The sequence below is a fragment of the Vicugna pacos genome, chromosome 6 (genome assembly GCF_048564905.1).
Source record: "Vicugna pacos chromosome 6, VicPac4, whole genome shotgun sequence".
Classification (NCBI taxonomy): domain Eukaryota; kingdom Metazoa; phylum Chordata; class Mammalia; order Artiodactyla; family Camelidae; genus Vicugna; species Vicugna pacos.
In genome coordinates, this window is record NC_132992.1 from 14,654,989 (window position 1) to 14,680,435 (window position 25,447).

The following is a 25,447-nucleotide window of genomic DNA, read 5'->3' on the forward strand; positions in this document are numbered from 1 at the left end:
GGGCAACTGAAAGAAACCAAGACTTCTTGGAGGGGTGGCTGCTTCCGGGGGGTGGGGGGCGGGCAGGAAAGAATAGGAGCCTGCAGTAAGACATGCCCAGGATGGTGGGGGCCTGCCAGAAGGTCTCCAGGGCCTGCCTGATGGGGTCCCACTGAGCAAATCAGGGATGAGTCGGACATCAAAATAAATAATAGGAAAGGATTGTGATCTCTTAAAATGAGAATCCGTGAGCCCATACCGATGTAAATGAATGAATACATTAGGGAGGCAGGAACACTCCTCTTTACATTAGAAAGCAAATTTAAAAATGCAGAAGGAATGATGGAATCAGAAAAGTCACCACTTGCCAACATCATAATAATTTGGTTCAGGCAAGAATCATTAAAGGATGTTGAAAGTAGGGTGTTCAGCTTTGATGAGTAGCAAGATATTTAGCTTCTCTCCAAGTGCATCGCCACAAAGTACTTGTTCTTGGCAAAAGGCAAAATGGTAACTGTGCAGTGGAGAACTCTGGAAGATGCCACCTTAACCAGATGATCAGAGTAAACATTGCTGATGATAGGACCGCCGGACAGCAGCTGCCTCCTGACAGGACAAGTGTGCAGGCAGGACCTCAGTGCTAGTCTGTGGTTTTCCTGCCAAACGTATGTTACCCGAAGCTGATCTTGAGGAAGCATCAGACAAGCCCAGACTGGGGAACGAAATGACTGAAGACTGAAGAAAGTGACCACTGAATGTAACACGTGATCTTGGAATTTCTTTTGCTGTATAAGATATTGTGGGGACAATGGAGAGTGTCTCCATAAAGTCTAGAGATTGGACATAGTATTGTTTCAGTGTCAGTTCTCTGACTTTGATCATTATAGTGTGGTTATGTAAGAGAGGTCCTTGTTTTTAGGAAATATACACAGAAGTGTTTGGAGAGAAGGAAGGGAGGATTTCTCGAGAAGGGACGCTGTTGTCACACTGTGGCTCAGAACCTGGTCCTCGGCCACAGGGTTGAGTGTGCCTTGTCCTTTTAGTGCACCAGGTGGCAGAGCGGGTGGAGGCCCTTGGACAGTTTGTCATGAAGACCAGAAGGACCCTCAAAGGCCACGGGAACAAGGTCCTGTGCATGGACTGGTGCAAGGACAAGAGGAGGATCGTGAGCTCGTCACAGGTACGTCACACCTGTCGGGTGGTGGTGGGCAAGTTTCTGATTTCCAAGCTGAGGGGAAAGAGAGTCACCCTTTCAAAAAAACCCTCTCTGAATGCTGAACATCATGACTGTGTATTCTCCAAAGGACACGAGTTAGCTGCATGAAGAATTCTCTGGCCCACTTGAGAACTAATTCACTAATTTGGGTAGATTTGGTATTGGTAATAACTGAAATTTGTAAACTATGTTTGACAAACCATTTTTCAAAGTTATTTCTTCTTGAGCGTATTCAGGGTCTTATTTGTGGGTGAAGCCATTATTTAAGCAGCAGGGTTTTTTTCCTGCATTGAGGGCATAAGTGATTGAGATGCCACTGTGGCTTCTTTCAGTTTAAGAGTTTAGCAGTTTTTATGCCTTAAAGAACAAATTTAAGATCTGTATTTTGTGAAGTATGATTTTTTTCATTCATTTTGTATAGCTGACATAGTTTATTTTACATCTTATGTCTTAGTTAGCTACTGCTGCGTAAAAAATTACCCCCAAATTCAGCAACTTAAAGTATTTAGTATCTTACATGGTTTCTGAGAGTCGGGGATCTGGAGCAACTCAGCTGGGTGATTCTGCCTCAGGGTCCCTCATCACATTGCAGTCAAGATGTTGATGGGAGATGCAGTGATCTGACAGCTTGGCTAAGGCAGAAACTCACTTCCAAAATGACTCATTCACATGACCATTGGCTGGAGGCCTTAGCTCCTCACTGTGTGGGCCTTTCCACTGGGCTGCTACCACATGGTAGCTGGCCTCCCCTAGAGCAAGAGGGGGAGACAGGCAGAAGCCGTGCTGTCTTTGATGACCTCGCCTCAGAAGTGACATCCCCTCCCTTCTGCCCTATTCCACTGGTCACACAGACCAACCCTGATCTAATGAGGGAGGGGCCTGGACAAGGATATGTATTTCAGGAGGCTGGCTACCAGTGCTTAGGGCTTTTTATGTCTCTTTTGATGTTACATGCATTGAACATGAAACCATAAACTGAAGTCATATGTTTTTACGGCCCCCAGCCTCTGCCTCTACCTTTAGTCTAGCCTTTTCAAAGGAAAATTCAGTTTTTATTTATAACTCTTTTAAGCATAAAAACTGTACATAGTCTAAGTAATCCATAAACCCTAATGTCTCTGTCAGTACTGTGTTTGATAGCACAGGTGTTACTAATCTCCTGTTATTACCTACAAAACTCGTCTGTCACATTGCACTTGCTTTTTTTATGGTCATAAAAATTTTAGTTTATTACTTATATATTTTACTGGAAAAGAGAACAAAGAAAAGGTTTTTACTCCTACCACCCTGTCACAGTCATTATTTTAGAGCATTTCTTTCCAGACTTTATTCAAATGCTCATTTCTACAAAGTGGTTGTTGCGATGTACATGTTGCTGCCCAGACTTTCAGACTTTTTTTTTTTTTTTTTTATCCTTGGAAGGATACCGCATGTTGGATTTTCTGTTTCTCACGTACCACTCTTACTAGAGAGGCAGGGAGGGAGGGACGCTTGGGCCCTGCTGACTCACGCCATCCATCCACGTCTGCAGCACAGAGACAGGAGAGGTGGGTGGGGTGTGGGAGGAAGGTGGAAAATAGCATGAGGGCTGCGGAGCAGACTTTAGTGACTCAGAGCAGCCCTTCTCCCTTAAATGGTGGCAGATTAATCCGCCTGACTGTGTGGGTTAGGGTTCGGGGTGGAGGCACAGCCTCTCCAGGTACGTAGGCCCTTGGTGTATCTGTCTGTGCTTGTGGAGGACGCTGCGTTTAGTTATGAGACTGATTTTAGCCCCTTGGTGCCTTGCTCTCTCCACAGCATACAGTGGGTGGGCAGTGGGCCCAGGCAGGCAGGCTGTGCGGTGGAGGAAGACTGAAGGGGTCTGACTTGGGCGATGCACTGATTCTGTATCCCGCCGCCACACTCAGCCCCTGCTCTCTGCTCTGCGCTGTTACCTAATCCACCCACACATCACGATCACGTTTGGGCGTTTAGTCAGAGAGATTAGACTGGAAGAACCAATGTGCTTAGGAGTTTTGAAAGGCCCCAAGCTGCCGGCTTTGACCTTGATCTTAGCCTCTCAGCCTCACGCAGCACCAATACGGACATCTTCCATCAGATCAAGTGAAGCGAGCAGCTGTCACTTGAGATACCCAGACCTTGCTGGTGCCCTTCAGTGGCATCCACCTCACTCACCAGACTGGGCTTCACATGGCTTGAGTGATAAAAAACATCAAGCCTGCCGCAGAGGCTGCAGACTCACCATCCCCGAGGATGCTCCGGGGACCCATGTGCTGAAGGAAGTTGGCTCAGCCGTCCTGCTCCACTGCCAGCCAGAGCCCGGGGGCCCAGACAACCCGCATACCACGTTCTGGGCAGGTGACTGCACTGTGGGGACCGGGGCTCATGTGGGTTTGTCTCTGGTGGGTTTGTATTACAAATAAATGACCTCGGAGCCCCTCTGCACCCCCCACCCCCTACTCCGTGACGGCTGTAGCAGCGGCTGCAGTGAAGGTGGCAGCACTGTCTGTGGCATCACCAGCCCAGAGCTCACCTTCAACAGGGAGGGCTCTTTGTTTCCAGAACAGCTGCCCCCGGGGGTCCCCACCATCACAGGTGTCCCATGTTGTTCTCAGCAGCTCAGGTGTGGTGGGTGTGAAATGTCTGCGAGCACCTGGGGAAGTCAGACTGATCTCAGGCCCACCCAGCCCCCGTCCACGGCTTCCACGAAGGGAGGATGGAGGGCCCAGAATGGGGTGGAGCTCTTGCACGGTCCTGCAGGGAATGTGCACTCAAAGGTGCTTGGTAGAGAGGACAGGCTGGTGGGGATGGCGAGGAGAAGGTCAGAGAGTGTTAGTTACCGTCAGGCATCTGAAAGTGATTTCAGGCTTCTCTTACCTGGTTAACTTACCGACACTGACGGGCTGTGGTGGTGATGACAGTTTACTAGCAGTTTGAGCTTGATTTATAAGTGGTGCAGAGGAAGTGTTGGAGCATTGCTTTCTGTGGTCGTACCTCCACAAGGGATGCAGGGCTGAGGACTGAGCCTTGCGTCAGGCTGGGAGGTTCTTCAAGGGTAGGTTGAAGGGTCTTGATTGTCCAGCTGCTTGCCCGGGCTTCCGTTTGGCAGTGCCCAGCTGGATGTGGCTTTCTGAGCAGGTCTCAGCAGTTACGTGGAAAGGCTTGTGGACAGTTCTTGAACCGTTTACTCTTTTCTTCTTTTTTTTTTCCTTTGAAGTATAGTTGATGTACAATATTATATAAGTTACAGGTGTACAACATAGTGAGTCACGATTTTTGAAGGTTATCCTCCAGTGATAGTATAAAATATTAGCTATATTCCCTGTGCTGCACAGGATATCCTCGTAGCTTATTTTATACACATAGTTTGTACCTCTTCATCCCCTACCACCGTATTTCCCCTCTGCCTTCCCTCTTCCCCACTGGTGACCACTAGTTTATTGAACTGTTTACTCTTTTCCCTCCAGGATGGGAAGGTGATTGTGTGGGATTCCTTCACTACTAACAAGGTAAGGCATGGTCCCCTGGATTGAGGCTCTTCATAACCCCAGCCCTGTCCTCATCCTTGCCAAGCACCCCGCTAGTGGTCGCCCTGCCCTTCAGGAGCCTGTCTCGGGGTGCAGACCCCATGAGAGCCCATCCATGTTCGGGCAGCCTCGCAGCCCACTGTAGTGTTCCTTCCACTCTCCAGCCGAACCCCTTACCCAGAGAAGGGCCCACAGGGCTAACGTAGAGGGTACTGACACCAAAACAGGAGAGGCCGTGGCCTGGAAACTTGTCCCATTCACACATGCTCCTGCATTTATGATTTTTCTTCTGACTGGTGATGAGAGGTACCACATCCCCAGTTCTCTCTGCCTCCCTCTTTGACTTGACCCCATAGCTCATGGACTTGAGCTAACAGGATGGGAAGCTGAGGCTGTGGTGGCATCAAACGGCACTTCCCAGGGATGCAGTCTGTGAGCCCCCTGCAAGTCTGGCAGAGGCGTGCACGGCCCCAAATTAGACCTAAACTGAGACTAAATAGAAAGGCTGGAATCTATGTGCAGGTGTGCTTTCGTGCCTGCATTTGTGTTGGCATTTACAATAACAAGTACTGTGTATTAAATATGGATTCCAGTAGTTACTTAGAAAGAAAGTCATCCTTTTCACTGTCTAAAAAAGGAAACCTGTATCTGTCTCAAACTGAGCAGCGTCCTCATTCCGTGTTATTGAATGTGTTCAGTGAATGTCACATGCATGTGTATATATATGCACACATACGCACACACACACATATATACTTTTTCAGATTCTTTTCCATTATATGTTATTACAAGCTATTGAATATAGTTCCCTGTGCTATACAGTAGATCCTTGTTGTTTATCTATTTTATATATAGTGGTGTGTATCTGTTAATCCCAATTGAATGAACTTCAGAAACCATCCACTCCCAGCCTCCCCCTTCCCAGATGGAGAAGGAGACTGAGGTTGGACAGGTGGTCGGCCTCCATGAAGCTGCACATCTCACTGCTGCCGGGACCAGGGCCAGGGCCCATGTCTCCGTGGAAATAAGGCTGCAGACGCAGAAGCGTTTGCACTGGGCCTTTGTTTTGGCTTATCTGCGTGCAGGAGGATGTGAGTGACTCAGACACCAGCCAGGAGCCAAGGACTTACACCTCGTTCTTAAGGCTTCCATTTTATGGGTTCCCTGAGCACAGCTCCGCTCACCCTCCCCACCCCCACCCCCATCATAACTGCCCAGGAATGCTTTAGGACCCTGAGGGGGCAGAGGCTCTTGTATACTCACTTACAAGTAAACAGACTCATCATATACATGTAGAAAGTTTTTTATTCAGGAGTATTTTTTGTTTTGTTTTGGGGGGTTTTAATAAGGGGGGAGGTAATTAGGTTGATTGATTGATTGATTTTTAGTGGAGGTACTGGGGATTGAACCCAGAACCTCATGCATGCTAAGCATGTGCTCTACCACTGAGCTATACCCTCCCCCCATCATTCAGGAATATGTTTTGATAACAGAGGGAATCTGAGTAAATAAGGTAAAGTGTATACGTATCCAAAGTGAAATTCGGATGGACCTTTCAGAGAAAATGAGCCCCAATATGCATTCACAACAACTATAGGAGTATAACATTAATAAAGAAGTAAAACATTGAGGCTGTTGTTTTGCTGGTTGAGATTTTTAACTGTCAGAATATATGACATAAAGTTTGGTTGATGATAGGGAAGCTGGGTCTCCTCGTGGGTATTGAGCCAGTCTTTACCCCACTCCACTGCCCTTTGAAACTAGAATGTGATTTAATAGAAGCTCCAGTGATTTTATTTGTAAGAGTTGACATTTGTGTAGAAGCACCCTTCGTTCCTTCTGTGACGGTGTGTGCTGTGTTTCAGGAGCACGCGGTCACCATGCCCTGCACGTGGGTGATGGCGTGTGCGTACGCCCCATCGGGATGTGCCATTGCATGCGGGTAAGTCAGGCGGCAGCAGCCTCTCACACGTCCTCTTAGCCATGCAGGACTCCTCTGTGGACAGAAACAAGCAAGCAAATAAGAACTTGTAATTTCTGTTGTTTATTTAAGCAGTGTGTAATCCTCTCTGAATTTTATCAAAGAAAAAAACTACAAAAAGTATTTCATAGTTATTATCATTACAGATTGATTGTAGTGTAAGTGTCAAACCTATCCTCTCCACTCTCAAATGATGTTGGCAGGGACTATAAATTGGTGCAAGCTCTTTGGAAAGCATGCTGGTAATGTATATCAAAAGCCTTGAAAATATATAACCCTTGACCTAGTAATTCCACATCTAAGAATGTTTGAAAAGAATGATCCAAAAATATAGAAAAACCGTATAAACAATAACACGTATTGTAGCATTATTTAAAATAAAGCAAAAAAGAAAAAGGGGAAACAGTATGTCCATCAAAGGATATTGTTAAGTGAACTATGATACATGAATTGGATGGAATATTATATAGCCATTAAAAATGAAAAATTCTTAATTATGATAATTGAAGAGTGTCAAGATTCTTAGGAAAATTTTCATTATTAATCTCTGTTCTCCTGGAGCTCAGTTTAACAGAGTTGGCTGTGAGAACTTCAGCCAACATAATTTTCTGTCCCTATGTGAAACAATTTTGAGACCATTCAAAATATTTCCATAGTAGGATCTCAACCATATTTAGAGAAGAGGCATTAGTATAAAGGCTGTGATGAATTATACCAAAAACACAACAGTAGTTCTTTCTGGATGATGGGACTATGGGTATTTTTCTCTTCATCATAATTTTGTCTATTTTCAGTTTTTAAAAATAAGCATATGTTATCTTTATGATCAAGAGAAGTGAGTTTTATTTCAAATATGAAAAGCCTGGGCCTCCAAGCAAAACCTTTGGCGCCTTCTCCAGCCAGAGTCACACCAGCCATCATCCCTGGTGTCACCTCCCTTTGGATGACTGCTTGGGGGCAACTTCCCACTCTCAACACTTGCTGAGACCCTGTGTGCCTTTGGAGACATTGCTTACATACATGTATTTCATATTTTCAAATTTTTTAAATAACTCAAAAGTAGATTGTATCTTCTTTTTATAACTGGAAGGTAGTATTTAGATAAAATGTATCCCCATCTACTTCCTGAAAGGAAGTGACCACAATAAAAGACACACACATATAAATATAGATAAAGATACAGCTGTAAACACACATATATCTAACACATTTATATACATACGCCACAATTACAAGGTGGTGTGGAGGAGTTCGGCCCACTGAACGGTTACAAGGTGCAGCCCCACAAGGCTCCCCCCAGTTCAGCCACCAGCCAGTTTCCCCACAATCACCATCAGGCTCACAGAACTCAGGAAAGTGCTCTGCTTAACTCTCATTTTTATCACAGTTTTATCACAATGAAAGGATACAAATTAGAACCAGAAAAGGAAAATGTACAGGGGGCAGAGTCCGGGAGGGGTCCAAACGTGGAGTGTCCAGTCGTCCCCTCCCTGTGAAGTCACAGGTGGCGTTCCTTCCTCCTGGCCACAGTCGGAGTATTGCCTACGGGGAGGACTCACCAGAGCCTTCGGTGTCCAGGGTTTTGGCGGGACTCCATCACAAACTGCCCACGGCTGACCTTGAGGCTCCAGTCTCTCCTGGAGGTCAGGCTAATACCTTAAATCTCCACTTCCTCCAGAGGTCAGAACTCATAGGATGCGTCCCAAAGCTCCCATCATAAATCACAGTGTTAGACTGTCCAGTAGCCAAAGCCCCAGGCAAACAAAGACACCCCCAACAGGCAGAGCATTTCAGGAGCTTAGGGATCACCTCCCAGTAGCTGAGGGCAAAGCCAGACCTCTTATTAAGTAAGGTCAATTCTTCACTACTCAGTAGGAATAATAAATATTCTACATTAAAAAAAAAACCCTAGGGTAATATGTTTCTAATTGGGCATTAATTCTAGCAAATGCATAGAGTTGGGTGGGTTATATAAATTTATCAACATTTGAGATTGAGATATCAGAGATCTAATTTCAAATTAGAAAAAGAATATATTGGGTAGCTCCTGCGATGTGCAATGAATATGATAACCATAGTGTACAATGTCTTCAACAGTAGTTTAGAAAATGATTCTGTAGGCTATTTCTTATTTTAATCCTCACTAAATGAAACCCAGTGGAAGAATTTTACAAAGCCCAGGTAGACAGCTTCCTGGTGACACCCTGATGCAGAGAGTGCAGAGCAGAGGGATGGCTGGTTCTTTAATCTCAGTCATCTGGACCCTGGCAGGTGGTAGAAGGTCAGGACCTCCGCTGGCTGCCTCGCAGGTTGATGTAAAAACCAAAGCAGAAGACGTTCAAGTTGTGAATATTTATGAAAGCATTTTTTAAAATATGGGGAGTCCAGTGGGTGAGGAGAGAGCTTCAAAAACTAAACTGAGAAAGACTGCACCCTCTGCCCTGCTCAGACCTTTCCTAGAACCGTTAAGAGCAACTGTGATTCATTTGAGTTTCCAGTGATAATCTCGCATAGTGTTTCCCAGCCATGGCTTTGACATCCCTGTAACTCCCTTATCACACAGGCCCACACCTATGCCACGTTCTCTGAATGTCTGTACAGGCGACGACAGGGGTGGGTTTATCTTCATCTGCCTGACTACTGGGTCTATCTCTTAGTTGGCTCCAAACTCGAAAGCTAAAACTACACTAGTATTTACACAATCCACTTCTCAAAAAAAGTGCCAATTGATTTTATATACATATGTATGTATTTTTTTATTTGAAGCCATATCCCCAGGAAGCCTTTATTCAGGTATTGTGCACTGATATGAGCACCTGTGTGCAAAGCACTATTCTGGGTGTCCTAGGGGGATTCAAAGATGCATGAAACATAGTACCTGCCTCCAAGCAAGAGTATTAAAATAACACTAATGACCACTTACTGAGCCTCTGTCATGCATTGGGGGCCCATACTGAACTCTGTGTAATCTTCACAACAGCCCCTTGTGATGGGTGGGTGGAGTCTACTCCATTTTATAGTTAAGGACACTGAAAGCTCAGAGAACCTAAAAACGTAATCAAGACCACAAAATGAGTTGGGTACTAAAGCAGAGATTCAGTACCTGGTGCATCGCACCACAGGGCTTTTCTGCTTCTCATAGCAATGCAAATAACCCACGGTGTGAGTATCCCAACCGAGCGACAGGAATTACTCCGAAGCTTCAGAGAACTGTTTTCGCCTGGAGGATCAGGAAAGCACATGGTCTGGTGCATGCTGGTTCATTGTCACAGCCAAGTGCAGAGCACTCCCACCCACATGATCTATAAACAAGCTCGCCAAAGCTAACTGCTGGTAATAGACTACCCACATCTACACCTGCACCTCCAAGCAATTGGAAAGGCAAAGGGGTCCCCAAGCTTCCCCAGGCCTCTGGAGAGAGTGCCCCTCCTCAACATCGTTCCTGCTAAATGGAGGCAGGGCTCCCTGGAGTAAGACTGCTTGTAGGTCTAGGACAGGAAGAGAATGAAGTGAGCTCCAGATATTTTCTTGTTCCAGAAAACAAGGGAATATTCAAGTCTTATCAGTGAACAAGGAGCCCTTTGAAGAGGCCCTCACTGTCCAGAGTTGTGACAATTTCAGCATTACATGGGATGATGGTAGTATTGGATCAAAGCACAGTTGAAGAGAAAAAAGAATCCAAGTGAGCAGAAAAGTATCAGCTAATAAATGCAGACGGAATTACCAGATTAGAAGATCACTGTTTTGTACCCATAAAGTAATATTTTACTCAAACAAGGATAATCATGCTAAAGCCGTTTGTATAATGGTTTCTGAGAACAGGGTAGTCACGTGTCCTAAAAGTGTCACACCAGAGTGTCATCACAAGCGTACCTTGGAAACACTGTGGGTTGGGTTCCAGACTACTGCCATAAAGCGAATATCACAAGAAAGTGAGTCACACAAATTTCTTGGTTTTCCAGGGCATGTAAAAGTTGTGTTTACACTCCTGGAGTCTGTTAAGTGTGCAATAGCATTGTGTCCAAAAAACCAATGTGTGTACCTTAATCAAAAAATGCTTTACTGCTAAAAAATACTAACCATCATCTGAACCTTCAACAAGTCATAATTTTTTTTGCTGGTGGAGGGTCTTGCCTCAGTGTGGATGGCTGCTGACTGAGCAAGATGGTGGGTCCTGAAGCTTGGGGTGGCTGTCAGTATTTCTTAAGATAAAACATCAGTGGAGTTTGTCGTATGCATCAGCTCTTCCTTTCACAAGCAGTTTCTCGGTCACGTGCAGTGCTGTCTGATGAAATTACAGTCACAGTAGAACGTCTTTCAGAATTGGAGTCCATCCTCTCAAAACTCACCACTGTATGTCAGCTAAGTCTGTATAATATTCTAAATCCTTTGTTGTCATTTCAGTCACCTTCACGGCATCTTCACCAGGAATAGATTCTGTCTTAGGAAACCACTTTCTCTGCTCACCCGTAAGAGGCAACTCCTCATGCATTAAAGTATCATCCTGAGATTTCAGCAGTTCAGCCCCATCTTGAGGCTCAGCTTCTAATACCAAATCTCTTTCTGTTTTCAGCACATCTACAGTTACTTCCCCTACTGAAGTCTTAAACCCCTCACCCCCAAGTCGTCCGTGAGGGATGGAATCGACTTCTTCCAAACTCCTATTAATGTTGATATTTTGACCTCTTCCCAAGAATCACAAGTGTTCTTAATGGCATTGAGAGTGGTGAATCCCTTCCGAAAGTTTTCAATTTATTCTGCCCAGTTCCATCAGAGGAATCACCTTCTGTGGCAGCTATAGCCTCACAAAATGTATTTCTTAAAGAAGACATGAAAGTTGGAATTTCTTCTTGACCCACGGGCTGCAGAATGGATGCTGTGTCAACAGGCATGAAGACAACATTAATCTCATTGTGCGTCTGCATCAGAGCCATTGGGTGACCATGTGCTTTGTCAATGAGCAGTAATATTTTGAAAGGAATCTTTTTCTCTGAGTAGTAGGTCTTAACAGTGAGCTTAAACTATTCAGTAAACCATGTTGTCAATGGATGTGCTGTCATCCAAGCTTTGTTGTTCCATTTACAGAGCACAGGCAGAGTAGACTTAGCATAATTCTTAAGGGCCCTAGGATTTGGGGAATGGTAAGTGAGCACTGGCTTCAACTTCAAGTCACCAGCTGCACTGGCCCCTAACAGGAGGGTCCGCCTGTCCTTTGAAGCCTTGAAGCCAGGCATTGACTTCTCCTCTCTAACTATGAGGGTCCTAGAAGGCATTTTCCTCCAACACAGGCTGTTTTGTCTGCATTGAAAATCTGTTGTTCGGTGTCACTGTCTTCATGAATGATCTGAGCTGGATCCTCTGGTTAGCTTGCTGCAGCTTCTGCATCTGCACTTGCTGCTTGCGTTTGCACTTTTATGTTATGGAGATGCCCTCTTTCCTTAAGCCTCATGAACCAACCTCTACTGACTGACTTCAGTCTTTTCTTCTGCGGCTTCCTTGCCTCTCTCGGCCTTCATAGAATTGAAGAGGCTTAGGGCCTTGCTCTGGATGAGGCTGTGGCTGAAGGGAATGCTGTGGCTGGCTTGATCTTCTATCCAGACCACCCAGACTTGCTCCTTATTGGCAGTGAGGCTGCTCTGCTTGCTGATCATCCTTGTGTTCCTTGGAATAGCACTTTTAATTTCCTTCAGAAACTTTTCCTTTGCCTTCACAACTCGGCTCACAAAACTAGAGGCCTAGTTTTGGCTTATCTCAGCTTTTCATATGCCTTCCTCCCTAAGCTTAATTACTTCTAGCTTTCGATTTCAAGTGAGAGATGTGACTCTTCCCTTCACTTGAACACTGGGAGGCCATTGTAGGGTTATGAACTGGTCTAATTTCAAAATTATTGTGTCTCAGGAAATAGGGAGCCCTGAAGGGAGGAGGCAGATAGAGGAACAGCCAGGTGGTGGAGCAGGCAGAACACACACAACATTTATTGATTAAGTTCCCCATCTTATACGGGCCTGGTTTGTGACACCCCAAAACCATTACGATAGTAACATTAAAGATCACTGATCACAGATCACCACAACAAATATAACAGTAATGAAAACATTTGAAACATTGTGAGAATTACCAAAGTGACACAGAGACACGAACTGAGCAAATGCTGTTGGAAAAATGGCACTTGGTAGACTTGCTTGACACAGGATTACCACAAATCTTCAATTTTTTTAAAAAAATGCAATAAAGTGAAGCACAGTAAAACAAGGTATGCCTCTAATTACAAACAGATCATCTTTACCATGGAGAGATATCGTGGTTCCCACTTTAACCAAGTAATCAAAGTTGGCATCATCAGACTTGGGGCTAAAGGCATTGCAAGCCCCTTAAAGTAAAGCGGTGGAAAAGAAGTGCATAATCTCACCTTTATATACCACACTTATATTATTACTACAAGTGTTACGCTTGCATACAACCATTAAGAAACAGTGTGTCAAATCCAGAGTGTGTGACATTTGTAAGACAACTAACTGACCTAAGATCTCTAGTCATGAGCGACAGCAAAATGTGTCTGTTCTTCATTAAAAGATCTTAAAAAGATATAAAAACAGAATGTAATGTGTGTACCTAATTGGGCCCTGGATCCTGGAGACAGTTGGGAAAGACTGAATGCGGTGTTATGTGGTGTTGTAGAATCTTTGTTAGTTTTCTCAGATGTAATCATGAGTTTGTGATCATAGAAGAACATTCTTATTTTTAGGTGATGTGAATTTGCAAATTGAAGTATTTAGATGTAATATGTCATGTCTGCAACTTGTGTTCAAATGGTCCCAAGTTTGCTCCCATGGCAAATACACCAAAATGTTAAGTTAGTGAACCTGTGCGAAAGGGTCTGGGGCTTCTTTGTACTAATTTTTTTCAATTTTATTGTACATTTGAAAATCTTCAAAGTCAAAGTTGAAGGGGAAATTACAACATACGATACTGCTAGAGGAAAATACTTTGAAAAGTTTGTGGGAGTGAGAAAGTCTGCATATAGTCTATTGCCCTGTATTAACATTTGACCCTTCTGTCTTTCCATACCAGTGGTTTGGATAATAAGTGTTCTGTGTATCCACTGACATTTGACAAAAATGAAAACATGGCTGCCAAAAAGAAGTCTGTCGCTATGCACACCAACTACCTGTCGGCCTGCAGCTTCACCAACTCTGACATGCAGGTCAGTGGGGGCCGGCGTGACGAGGGCCAGCCTGCTGGAGCTGGTCTGTCATGGGGAGCTGGGGGGGTGCAGGTTGCGGGAGAGGAAGCTGTTCTGTCTCCCTCTTCATAGCAGGGCAAGTGCACGCCCGCCTTTGGCTCTAAGAGAAAGCTCTTGTTTCTCGTTAGTTATATTATTATTTTTAATAAAATCAGAAACGGGGGAAGTCGGGGCTGTTGACTGTTGGTAGAGCTGAGTGAGCTCCATGCCGTGTTGAACAACCTCCTCTCGTTGACTTGGTGGGGGCGGGAGTGGGTCAGGCAACCTTCTGGTGTGGTGGAAGCACCTGCCTGGGTCTGGGAGGTGGTTCCCAGGGGCTTCCGTGTGTGAAACTTCCCTGGTGCCGAGTTTCAGAGCTCTGCCGTTGATACCTCATCGTTGATACCTCTGCTCATCATACCTACTTTACACGCCCATTTTAACAGATGAGGAAAGAAAAGGCTTGGGATAGTACATCTGTGCCCTACTTTGAATAAACCACAGAGTGGAAACAACACATTCGACACTTTGGCTACACTTTCTTTCACAAGTCACGAAGCGTCCCGTAGTTTGTTTGTCCCGTGCATCCAGCAAACCTTCTTAGGTACCACCACCCACGTTGCCAGATACCAGTGGTGACTGGACAGCAGGAGAGGCTGGGAGCTCAGGACAGGAGTGCGGGATCGCGGACTTGCTGTCCGGCGCTGCCTTGGAGGGTGAGGGTGTTGTCAGTGAGGCGTGAGGGGAGCAGTGTGGGAGGCAGGCGGCTGGAGACGTGGGCAGGCCCAGATCACAGGGTGCCCGGAACGGCTACGCTCACCCTATAGACTGCAGGGAGCCATTGCGGGGGCTGGGGCCGACTGGGAGAGGGTCTGAGTCAGATCAAAGCCCCTCTGGCTTCAGCTGACTGATGTCAGGAGGGAAGGGGAGGGTAGTGGCAGGGACACCAGGGACCTGGGTCATTGCTTCCCTACTGACCTGAGGGCCGTTGGGACTTGGAGGGCAGTGTTTACACCTGTTGTTTGCAACCAGGAGTCTTGCAGGCCTGTACAGTAGGGGGCGCTGTGGCCCTGTCTGGTATCTTTGGGCCTGAGGAGCAACCAAAGCAACAGAGGACATTCAGTCTAGCATTCCAGCTGGTCGGTCCTAAACAAGGTTTTATTCTCTGTGTTTCATTTTTCTCACCTGCAAGTGAGGATGGTAGTAAATTCCTCTCTCAGGTTTTCTGAAGTTTGAATGAGATGATTCGTGTAAAATACTTAGTGCAGTCCCTGGTAAATATTAATAAATATTAGCTCTTATTATTTTATTATTAATATTAACACAAAGCTTCATGGATGATTCAGAGGCATGGCCTGGTTTTGGCTCCAAGAGGAAGCTCTTGTTTCTCGTTGGTTGTATTACTATTTTTAATAAAATCAGAAATGGGGGAAGTCAGGGCTGTTAACTGTTGGTAGAGCTGAGTGAACTCCATGCCATATTGAACAGCCTCCTCTCATTGACTTGGTGGGGAACTGGTGCACCTTAAGCTTCCTTCCAGCTCCGGGTTAGATGAAAAATGAAAACCTCAAGAGGCTGGTGTAAGACCTGAAAATTCTCTACATTCCAGAATAAACAAGGGGCAGTGAGTCAGAGGATCTGTTTCGTGCATTTATCATAATTGAACGTTTGGTTTTTGAAATTTAGTTTTACTTATGTTGTAATGAAGATCACAAAAATGCTTAAAATATTTTAAAATGTTTTTTAAATATGAAGAATTTACTTTTAACTTTTGAAAACTATTATTTGATTGAAAAGTATGGTGTGGAAAATTCCCATCAAAGAGCTAGACAGGAGAACTCATTTAAGCAACCGTTTGTTTGGACCTGATGTCCCAAAAGAGACTGGAGATCACTGGCCCCTTTGCACGTGTTAGGACAGGAATGAGGTGGAGCTTCCACTGAAGTGTGGGCCAGCAGAGACTGGAGGGGATTGTAGCACATGACAAAATGCAAGTACCCAAATTAAGACATCACCGAAGTCTTGTGTGTTCATAAGCTCCTTTTCCCTGCCTGGGTCATCTTGTTGGATGTACACGGGCCTCTTAAGGAAAGTCGATGCTGGAGGGAGGCCTGTGGACAGCTCGGGTTTCCCAGCCTTGGAGATTCTCCACATTTGAGATTGGGGCTTTCAAGAGGCCCTTGAGGGCCTTGCCCAAGAAGCCTGAGAGCTCCGGAACTCACCCAGCTTTCTCCACGGAGGTGGCCTCTCTTGGCTGCAAGGAGATGCTAGGCCCCCAGACAGCTGGCAGGAGACCCACTCCAAGATGGTGTGGCCAGCGGGCGCAAGGCCAGGGTGGGAGTAGATTCCCTCCCTTGCAGAAAAAGGGAGCTTCTTTTATAAATGCTAAGCCTGGCATGCAAGAGAGAAGGGAGGAGAAGGGGAAGGAGGGAGAGGATGAGAGAAGACCACCAGCCCGTGGAAACTGGACATACATTGTGGTCAGTGGGTGCACTGAATGCTAACGGTCCTCTAAGGCCAACTTCCTGTTTCCTTTCCTCAGCCGTCAGTATGTCCAACCACAGAGGGTTCTCTGTTGTGGGCACTTGTAAGAGCCACTTCCTGTGCTGCCTTATCAGCTCGTCTGAAAGTGGGTGTAGGGAGGCTCTACCATCCAGGGCTTAACCCTTGTGGATCCTGCTCCCATGGCTGCTCAGAACCAAGCTGGCTCCAGGGCTCTGGGTGCCATCAGCTGGGTCTGTGAGACCATGAGCCCTGGATCCCTCTGCCTTTCTCCCAACTGCACCAGAGCCCAAGCCTCACACATGCTGGCAGCAACAAAATTTAGAACCCTAGTTTTAAATATAAATGCACAAACGGGGAGGGTGTAGCTCAAGTGGTAGAGCACATGCCTAGCATGCCTTGAGTCCTGGGTTCAATCCCCAGGACCTCCACTGAAAAATCAAATAAATAAGTAAACCTAATTACCTCCCCCCTGCAAAAAAAAAAAAAAGGAAGAAGAAAGAATCCTCGCTCTATACACAGGCACACTTCTCGTCCAGCGCAGAGGTAGGCCTTCACCTGCAGCACCTTCCCCTCCCCTGGCCAGCTCTCACTCATTCTCTAAGATTAACTCAGATGTTGCCACAGCTGGTCTGGCTCCCCTCCCGTGGGCCTACCAGTGTCTCAGCACTTCTCACTCCATCACAAGTGATTGCTGTCTTGTATGCCGAGACCGTCAGAAACACCAGCAACACTACGTTGATTATACCTGCCGCAGCAGAGATCCCCAACTTGACGGAATTGCTGTAGTTCCTCAAAATAAAGAAATTAGGGAAGCATACTTAGAGGGTCTCAGGGTCCAGGGAGAATGATATTAAGGCGGGTCTTTCAAGGTGGGAAACTGGTTATGACATAATAGCTTTGGATTGGTGAACCCAGCACAGGAAGAGTCTTAAACCGAGTCTTGGTGGGTAAGATGTTGACCTGAAGTAAATAGACTGCCAGCTGTTTCTCTAGCAGGTATTGGTTTATTCACAATCAGCAGAGAATTGCAGGTCAGGGTCTACAACCATGGCGAGGCACGTGCAGGTCCCCACACAGCAAGGGAAGGAGAATTGTTTTATAGAGGAGAAAAGAACATTGGAAGGGCTGTAGTAAACAGAATCCATGACTTTTCACTGGCTGAGTCTTTGCCAGGGAAGAGGAGGAGTCTTTCTTTGTGTTGGGCTCTGCTGTCATCACAGCATGTGAGAGCGCCCCCTTCTGGTCTCCAACTATTTAATTAAGGTTTCTGTTTCAGTAATTTTTTACAAAGCTATTAGTCTTGATAAGTTGTTTGGTTGGTTCGCAGCCTTATCTTGCAGGGGCAGGTATTTCCTGGAGCAGGCCGCTGGCTTATTTTTACTTGGTCTCGGTATTGTCTAACAGAGCACCAGGAACGTGTGCCTGGTCCTGGAATTGATTAATGTGGGGACAGGGGGTTAGGTGGGTTTCAGTTCTTACCGCCAATTTTGTTAACTGAGCTCCCAGAGAGCAGAGACCAAGATACAATCTTTGTGAGAGAAAGAAAAATACCATGTGATATCACTCATATAGAATCTAAAAAAAGAAAGAAGACGACCCTAATGAACTTATCTACAAATGGAAACAGACTTACAGACATAGTAAACAATCTCATGGTTACTGCAGGGAAAGGGGGTGGGAAGGGATAAATTGAGAGTTTGAGATTTGCAGATATTAACTAGTATATATAAAATAGATAAGCAACAAGTTCCTTCTGTATAGCACAGGGAACTATATTCAATATCTTGTAGTAACTGATAATGAAAAAGAACATGAAAAGTATGCATATGTATGACTGAAACATTATGCTGTACACCAGAAATTGACACGTTGTAAACTGACTACACTTCAATTTAAAAAATCGGAATAACAACCAATAAAATTTAGATGCATATTTAAAAAAAAAAAAAGACACAATCTTTCTGCAAACCCTAATGCCTAGCAGAGCGCCTGGGTATCATTAGCACATCGCAGATGCTGGTTGGCCCTGTGTGTGTGTGAGTGTCGGCACCTCTCAGAGCCTCTGGCGGATGGAGCAACAGGAGCATGTGTCTAGCAAAATGCTCCAGATGGGGCCTGCCGAGCAGTGTCGACATCACCTGCGAGTTTGTGAGAAATGCAGAGTCTCAGGCCCCACCCCAGCTCTAGATGAGCAAGCAGCAGGGCGAAGCGGGTAGGGCGCACATTAACATCTGGGAAGCACAACAGTGGGCTTGGCTGCTTGTGGGAGCTGCTCGAGGTTGTGTTTGGCAAACGCTCACAGAGCACTTTTACGTGCCAGGCAGGTGTCAAGCCCGCAGGGACTGCGGGGAGGCCTGTGGGTTTCCTACTCCCGGGCAGGCACGTAAACACACAGCTCAAGGACAGCAAGGGTGTCGAAAATGAGCCAGTCCTGTCTCAGTCCGGGAGAAGGAGTTCTGTGCTTGAGTCTAGATTTAGTGGGTGTGCATCGTGCGCGTGTGTAAGGAGCCTCCTCTTCCCTCTGGAACTTTAAGCAGCTGATTGGCACCCCTGACAGGAGTAATCCCGACAGCCACCCCCATCCTGCCCCTCCCCCCGCAGATCCTGACGGCGAGTGGCGATGGCACGTGCGCCCTGTGGGACGTGGAGAGCGGGCAGCTGCTGCAGAGCTTCCACGGGCACGGGGCCGACGTGCTCTGCCTGGACCTGGCCCCCTCGGAGACCGGAAACACCTTCGTGTCCGGGGTAAAGACCTAAGGAAGACCTCTGGGGGTCATTTGTCCACGAGGGAGGCCTGTGGTCGCGGTTCCTGTCAGTTCATGGGACCAGACTGGATACTTCCCTAGAAGGGGCTGGGGAGCTGTCCTCTGCTCCTGCTGCAGTGGCCGTGCTTGGTGGGCATCCCAGCACTGGGCTGTGTGGGGCTCCCCTGCTGCCACTGATAGTCAGCAGTCTGCAGAGAGACCTGGAATGTTCTCCGGGTGGGAATGCTGCCACATTTAAAACTGTCATTCCTCAAGTGAATAGCAGAGAGTTAGCATCTGAGAGCGTGAGAAACTGCTCCAAGGGCACCAGGCAGTGCAGGTGGCAGGTGTGATCAGGGCTTTGGTGCTGGTGGGACACTCTCCCGCCCCACCCCTGCCGATCACCAGACCCTCCCACTCCTGGGTACAGGGAACAGTGTATTTGAAGACTCAGAGTCAGGCAAGCAGGCCACCAAGGCAAAGGAGCAACAGACTAGGAGTCAGGACACCCGGGCCCCACCTTTGCTACCTGACTCTGCATTCCGTCCTGTGTAAATTGGGCATAGGGCACAATAGCATTTGCCCCCCACCTTCCCCAGGATATTATGAGCAGTGAAGAGTTTATAACGTGTGCAAGTAGGAGAGGCGAGTATTTCTGTAGCCACCTGGGAATAAGCGTGGAGGAGTGATCTGGCCAACCTGCCCCCTGGGTCCTGGCTCCTCAGGACCTCCGTCCGGAGGCAGTGGTAAGAGAGGACAGTGATGCGAACACCATCCAATGACGTTTGCAGCCGGAAGACATAAAGGCCCTTTGCTCCGAGCTGCCCACATCGTGGTCCTGGGCCTCGAATCAGCAGGGATTTTCTTCTTGGGTATTTGGCCCCATTTGTATGTTTCATTCCTATGTCTGTATAACTGTGTTTACCGCTACTCAGCTACGCCATCTTTTCACATTGTTGATATCACCGTAGATTATATTAACTCTTTCAGAATATTGAACTCCATCTAATTCAGGTCCTCTAAAGATCTGAAGATGAAGACACCCCTGAGTCCTTTGTGCTTATTCTCAGTAAAGATGCTCGGCATGCTGAACCCCACAGCAGGTCTTTCTGAGATACCAGTTATGGTTTCCTACTCATGCTTTCCTCTGGGTTCAAACCATCAACTTGGCATGAACGTTATCCTGTTACTCCTTCTGTTTGACTTTTAATTATACTACCCACGCTTGCTCACGGGACTGCTCTGCAGGAACTTATCAAAAAGCTCCTAGCATCAGGGCAGTGTAATGTGCAAGTCCTGTGTTTATGATTCTCTGGGTCAGGTTAGCAACCCAGAGAGGGTTCACCTTACAGGTGTTGAGGTAGAAACCCAGGGAGGTGACCTGCCTGAGCCACCCCGCTGACTGCTGGCGGCGCCCTGACTGGGCTTCTGGTTTGCCAGTGCCCGGCCTGGCAGGCTGCTGGGGTACAGCTGGCCCAGGGGCATCTGGCTCCCCACCTGTGCTCAGGCTGCCCCTTACCCCTAAGACAAAGCTGGCAGTTCTCACCACATCCTCCCTTCTGGGCTGATAGAGGCAGAGATAAAGGGGAGGAGGGAAGGAAAGAAAAAAGTGAAGAGAAGTGCCCAGGGGGAAGGTGAGAAGGAGGGCTGGAGAGTTTGCACCCACTCAGAAAGGTGCAAAAATAGAAAACATGCTAAGAAGGGTGTCTGGGTGCCTTCTCTTACTCCCCCCACTCCCTCTGAGGGCTTATCAGTTGAGGAAAGGGGCCCTAGGTAAAGCTGCTCTCGGAAAAGCACATCTTCAGCCATTTACTAATGGGAACTAAGCAGTTTCTGTGACATAACCAGAACTCATGCTTGTCAGTAGCCAGTCCTTGCCGTGGCCATAACTTTGGGTAACTTTGCATTTGTAGGGATGTGACAAGAAAGCCATGGTGTGGGACATGCGCTCCGGCCAGTGTGTGCAGGCCTTTGAAACACACGAATCTGACATCAACAGTGTCCGGTCAGTGAGTAGAATGTTCACATTGCTTTTCTGTCCCCCAGCGTTCCCCAGCCTGGGGTAATGCTTATTAGCCTCCAGGCTCAGTTCACTTGGTCGAGAGAAGCTTTCCAGCAACAATGGCTGATTTGTGGTGGGACCGAGTGGTGCTCCAGATTTTTCGGAGAATTTTAATTTGGCTGTAGTAGGGGGAATGGGTATTACCCTACCTAAATCAAGTCAGTATTTTTCATTCAACAAATATTTACTAAGGACTTCTATGCTAGACGTTATTCCAGGAACTGGGAATGCAGTTCCCAAAAAGGTAAACAAGATCTCTGCTCTCCTGCAGGAGACAAAGACAAAGCACAAATAAATGGACAATTTAAGATGCTGATAAGTGCTATTAAAAATGTAAAGCAGGGAAATGTGACGAGATAGGTTATTTCTTAGAATGATCGGAAAGGCCTCTCTGAGAAATAGATGTTTAAACTGAGGCCAGGATAGTGAAGGAGCCAGGCTTGCAAAGAGCTGGTGGGAAAAACATGGAGATAAGATGTTCAGGGACCTAACACAAGGCCAGGTGACCACTAGAGGGTTCTGAGCTGAGGAGGCAGCTAACACGATCCATGCTTTGCCTGTAAAAGATCACTCTGGCTGCTGTATGAAGAACAGATTGTAGGGGAGCGGGAATGAAAGCCTGACAGCCAGTTAGAAGGTTGCTGTGTGAGCTCAGGAAAGAAATGATGGTGGCTGACACTAAAGAAGACACAGTGAGGACAGAAACGCCTAGAATTGAGAAGGATATGAGATTTTACTCTAGCTGCAAGCTATCAAGTAAGGCTGCCACAGTTTCATGGATGCTCTAAGAAGCACAAGACTCCTGGGTTAGAAAAAAGGGCAGTTTATTACTCCTGGTGATGGCAGTAGCCAGGGTATCAGTATTTTTGTGCTGGTTACCACAGTAAAAGGGCCAGATGACCCCTGCACATGCAGAGGGTTTGCATTATAGCAGAAGAACCCTGAACTCAGGGAACCCACATCTTTTATAAGGGGAAGTAAGCACTGATCCATTTGCTAAGACCAGGAGGACTGGAGGCACGGCAGGGAAGAAACAGTTATTGCACATGGATCCTGGAGCTCTGTTTTGGGCCAGGGAAATATGAGGTTCCTGTTATACAACCAAGTGGTGATGTCGGGGAGGTAGCAGGATCTGTGAACTGGATCCCATGAGAGAGCTCAGGACCTGACATGTACATTTGGAAGCTGGCACTGTCAGGACAGGAATTAAAGTATAATCAATCAAGAATTGTCATTATGCTTAATGGCATAATGGCATAATAATTCCCCTTAATTTTAAGGGGAATTATTAAAAGCCAGAACACAGTAAGAATATTTAATTACGTTAGTAGTAGGAATGTTCATGAGAATTTTCTAGTTCTCTTATCTCAAATGTAGGAAAGGAAAAAAGGGGGAAAATATCGCTTCTTGCAAAAGTGCAGTAATTACCTAGAAAATCAAAGGAAATCAATCAAGAAATTATTACAGATAGCAACTGAAGTTATTAGATTAAGTTATTAAGGAGAGACTAGAAAGAGACAGAAATAAATTAAACCCCTGTATATTCATGAAGTAACAGCTGAGAAGTGCACATTCTCCCTCCCGTGCTGTGCCCTCTACCCAGACCCCTCTTGCTCTAACGTCCGTCAAGTCTCAGCTTAGACTTCCATCTCTCCAGGAAGCCTGACTGTGGAGCCGAGGATGAGGGTGACAGTCATAACCATCATGTATTACGAGCCCTTTGTTTGGCGCTGGGCCACATTCTTGCGTATGCTGTCTCACTCAGTCTTCACAGCAGGGAATGCGCTTTGTCCTCCTCACTTTTCAGATGAAACTAAGCCTGGGCCAGGTAAAGCCACCTGCCCGAAGTGTCGCATGCAGTGAGTACAGAACGCTGCGTGTGGCTCTGTGTTGCAGTGCCTGTGTTTATGACCACTTTCTAAGCCTGAGCTCTGAGCCAAGTCTTGGGAATGGAATTGTGATCAAGGGACACCAGGGATACTGGGGGCCTGCTCTGTGGTCAGTGCCTGGTGCAGATACACGTATTACCTCATTTCCTCCTCACCAGCACTCTGCCCGGCCAGCGGCACTGTCCTCTGCTTACAGAGAAGAAAACTAGAGGCCAGTGGGCCTTCGTGATGAGCCTCCCTTTCTGGCCTCCATAATGAGGGGTCCTTGTGTCCCTAGAAGAGGAGATTGGGACTTGGACGGCCGAGCACAGGACAGCCCTCCTTGTTGGTTTGGATGGGCATCCACAATGAGGAATCACCACTCTGAGTAAAGTGCTTTCTCCCCACACTCTCTCTCTGCAGGTACTACCCGAGTGGAGACGCCTTTGCTTCGGGGTCAGATGATGCTACAGTATGTTTCTAAGTTACTGCGAGCTTTTCCTCTTCGAAAGAGAGTTATGCTGACTTATTTTTATTTTTCAAAAATACCTTTTTCCTGATTACAGAAGTAATGTGAATTCAGTAAGGAAAACTTGGGGGGAAAACTAGATTACCTTTAATCTTTCTAACCCAGAAAATTCAAGCTGAGTGAATTCCTTTCTGTCTTTTTACTTTTTTAAACAAAATGCTTTATAATTTGCTTTTTTCACTTAGCAGTAGTTGTGAACATTTTCCCACACCAGTGAATATTTTTCTACATTATATTTTCTTAGTGATTGAATAGTTTTTCATGTTATGGACATGCCATCATTTACTTAACCAGTCTTCCACATTTGGACATTTTTTTTCAAGGTTTTTTTTTTCCTGTTTGAAACATTACCATAAGCAAATATTTTTGGTACCTCTCTTATTATTTCCTTAGAATTAATTCTCAGACATGACCTTGCTGAGCAAAAATCAGCCTAATGTTAAGGCTTTTGATATGAATTGTCAAATTTTGTTGACCTATTTTTCAAGAAAAAAATACCTTCTTGTGCCTCCAAAATATCAAGTATCTTATTAAATAATGGATTCCATCCTAATTTGCTATTGTGGAAGAAATTACAAAGGAATAGATTGAAAGTTTTGATAATAATGAAAATGTAAAACTTCTTTATGTCAAAACATATATAACAAAATATAAGAGCATACATTTTGGGAAAATTCATGCCATATGTGTGACAGATTGAGTTCAACTCCTTTAGGTATGAATGGAGTTGCATAACCAAGATAAGCACCCTCATTTAAAAAGAGGATAAAAAAAAAAAGCGTGTGTGTGCGCGTGCACACACACACACACAAAATAAAAAAAAATAAAAAGAGGATAAAATGCAGACCATCTACAGAGCAGTAAATCTAAAATGGCAAACCCCTGAAAATGGTTTTTTTTTTAAAGCAAATCTCTGATCCCATTTTATTTTATTCACCTTTACTGCGATATAATTCCTGTACAGTACACTGAAAATGGTTTCTTTTAATTTTTATTACTTTTGTTGTTGTTTTTGGTGGGGAGGTAATTAGGCTTGTTTATTTATTTATTTTTATTTTTTAGTGGAGGCACTGGGGATTGAACCCAGGACCCCATGTAGGCTAAGCATGCGCTCTACCACTGAGTTCTACCTTCCCAACCACCAAAGTGTTTTGCAAGTCACCTGTAATCCCAGAAGTGCAAGTTTCAGTGATCAGATCCTCACTTGCCTCTTGGATTTGCCAAGAAATGCCCACTGTTGGAGACAGTGCAGTAAAGGAACCTTGGGCGAGCCTGGGTCAGGCCCTTTGGTACCTTCGTCTGGAGGGCAGTTTTGTGATATGAATCAAGAGCTTTCAGAACTTCCCTGCCCTTTGATCTGGCCATGCTATGTATTGGAAACAATTCTATTCTAAGGGTTCTATTGCTTAGCTATTCTAAGGAAAATGTCAGAGATGCAGATAGCAATTTGTGTAAAAAAATGATCATGGCTTCCCCATAACTTGATTTATAAAAGGGACAAATTAGACACAATCGAAACACTTAGCAGGCTATGGCTAAGTAGATTCTGATGTATCCACATGAGTACTATAACAACCATGTTCATCAAGATTATTTAATGACATGAGAAAATACTCATAACATAATGCTAATAGGAACAGTAATGAAACATCCACCCCATTTAAATACACACATAAAATAGAATAAGACTAAAGGAAATGGCCCAGATGTTAGTAAATGCCTCTAGGATAGGGGGTAACTTTTACTTCCTTCTCTATGCCTCTCTGAGTTTTTCTGAATTTTCTACAATGAACACATACTCTTCATCAAAAATT

General features: G+C 45.7%; 1 protein-coding gene across 4 annotated transcripts in view; it reads left to right on the top strand.

Moving 5' to 3' along the window:
- GNB5 (G protein subunit beta 5) overlaps nt 1-25,447 on the top strand; it is a 44,567-nt gene that overhangs the window by 15,546 nt on the left and 3,574 nt on the right. For all 4 annotated transcript variants that reach the window (XM_072962409.1, XM_072962412.1, XM_072962411.1 and 1 more), the window contains 7 exons: nt 1,023-1,159; nt 4,663-4,704; nt 6,588-6,664; nt 13,775-13,907; nt 19,032-19,175; nt 21,088-21,179; nt 23,528-23,576. In XM_072962409.1, the coding sequence (XP_072818510.1) occupies nt 1,023-1,159; nt 4,663-4,704; nt 6,588-6,664; nt 13,775-13,907; nt 19,032-19,175; nt 21,088-21,179; nt 23,528-23,576 (674 nt within the window). The remainder of the gene's footprint in view (nt 1-1,022; nt 1,160-4,662; nt 4,705-6,587; nt 6,665-13,774; nt 13,908-19,031; nt 19,176-21,087; nt 21,180-23,527; nt 23,577-25,447) is intronic.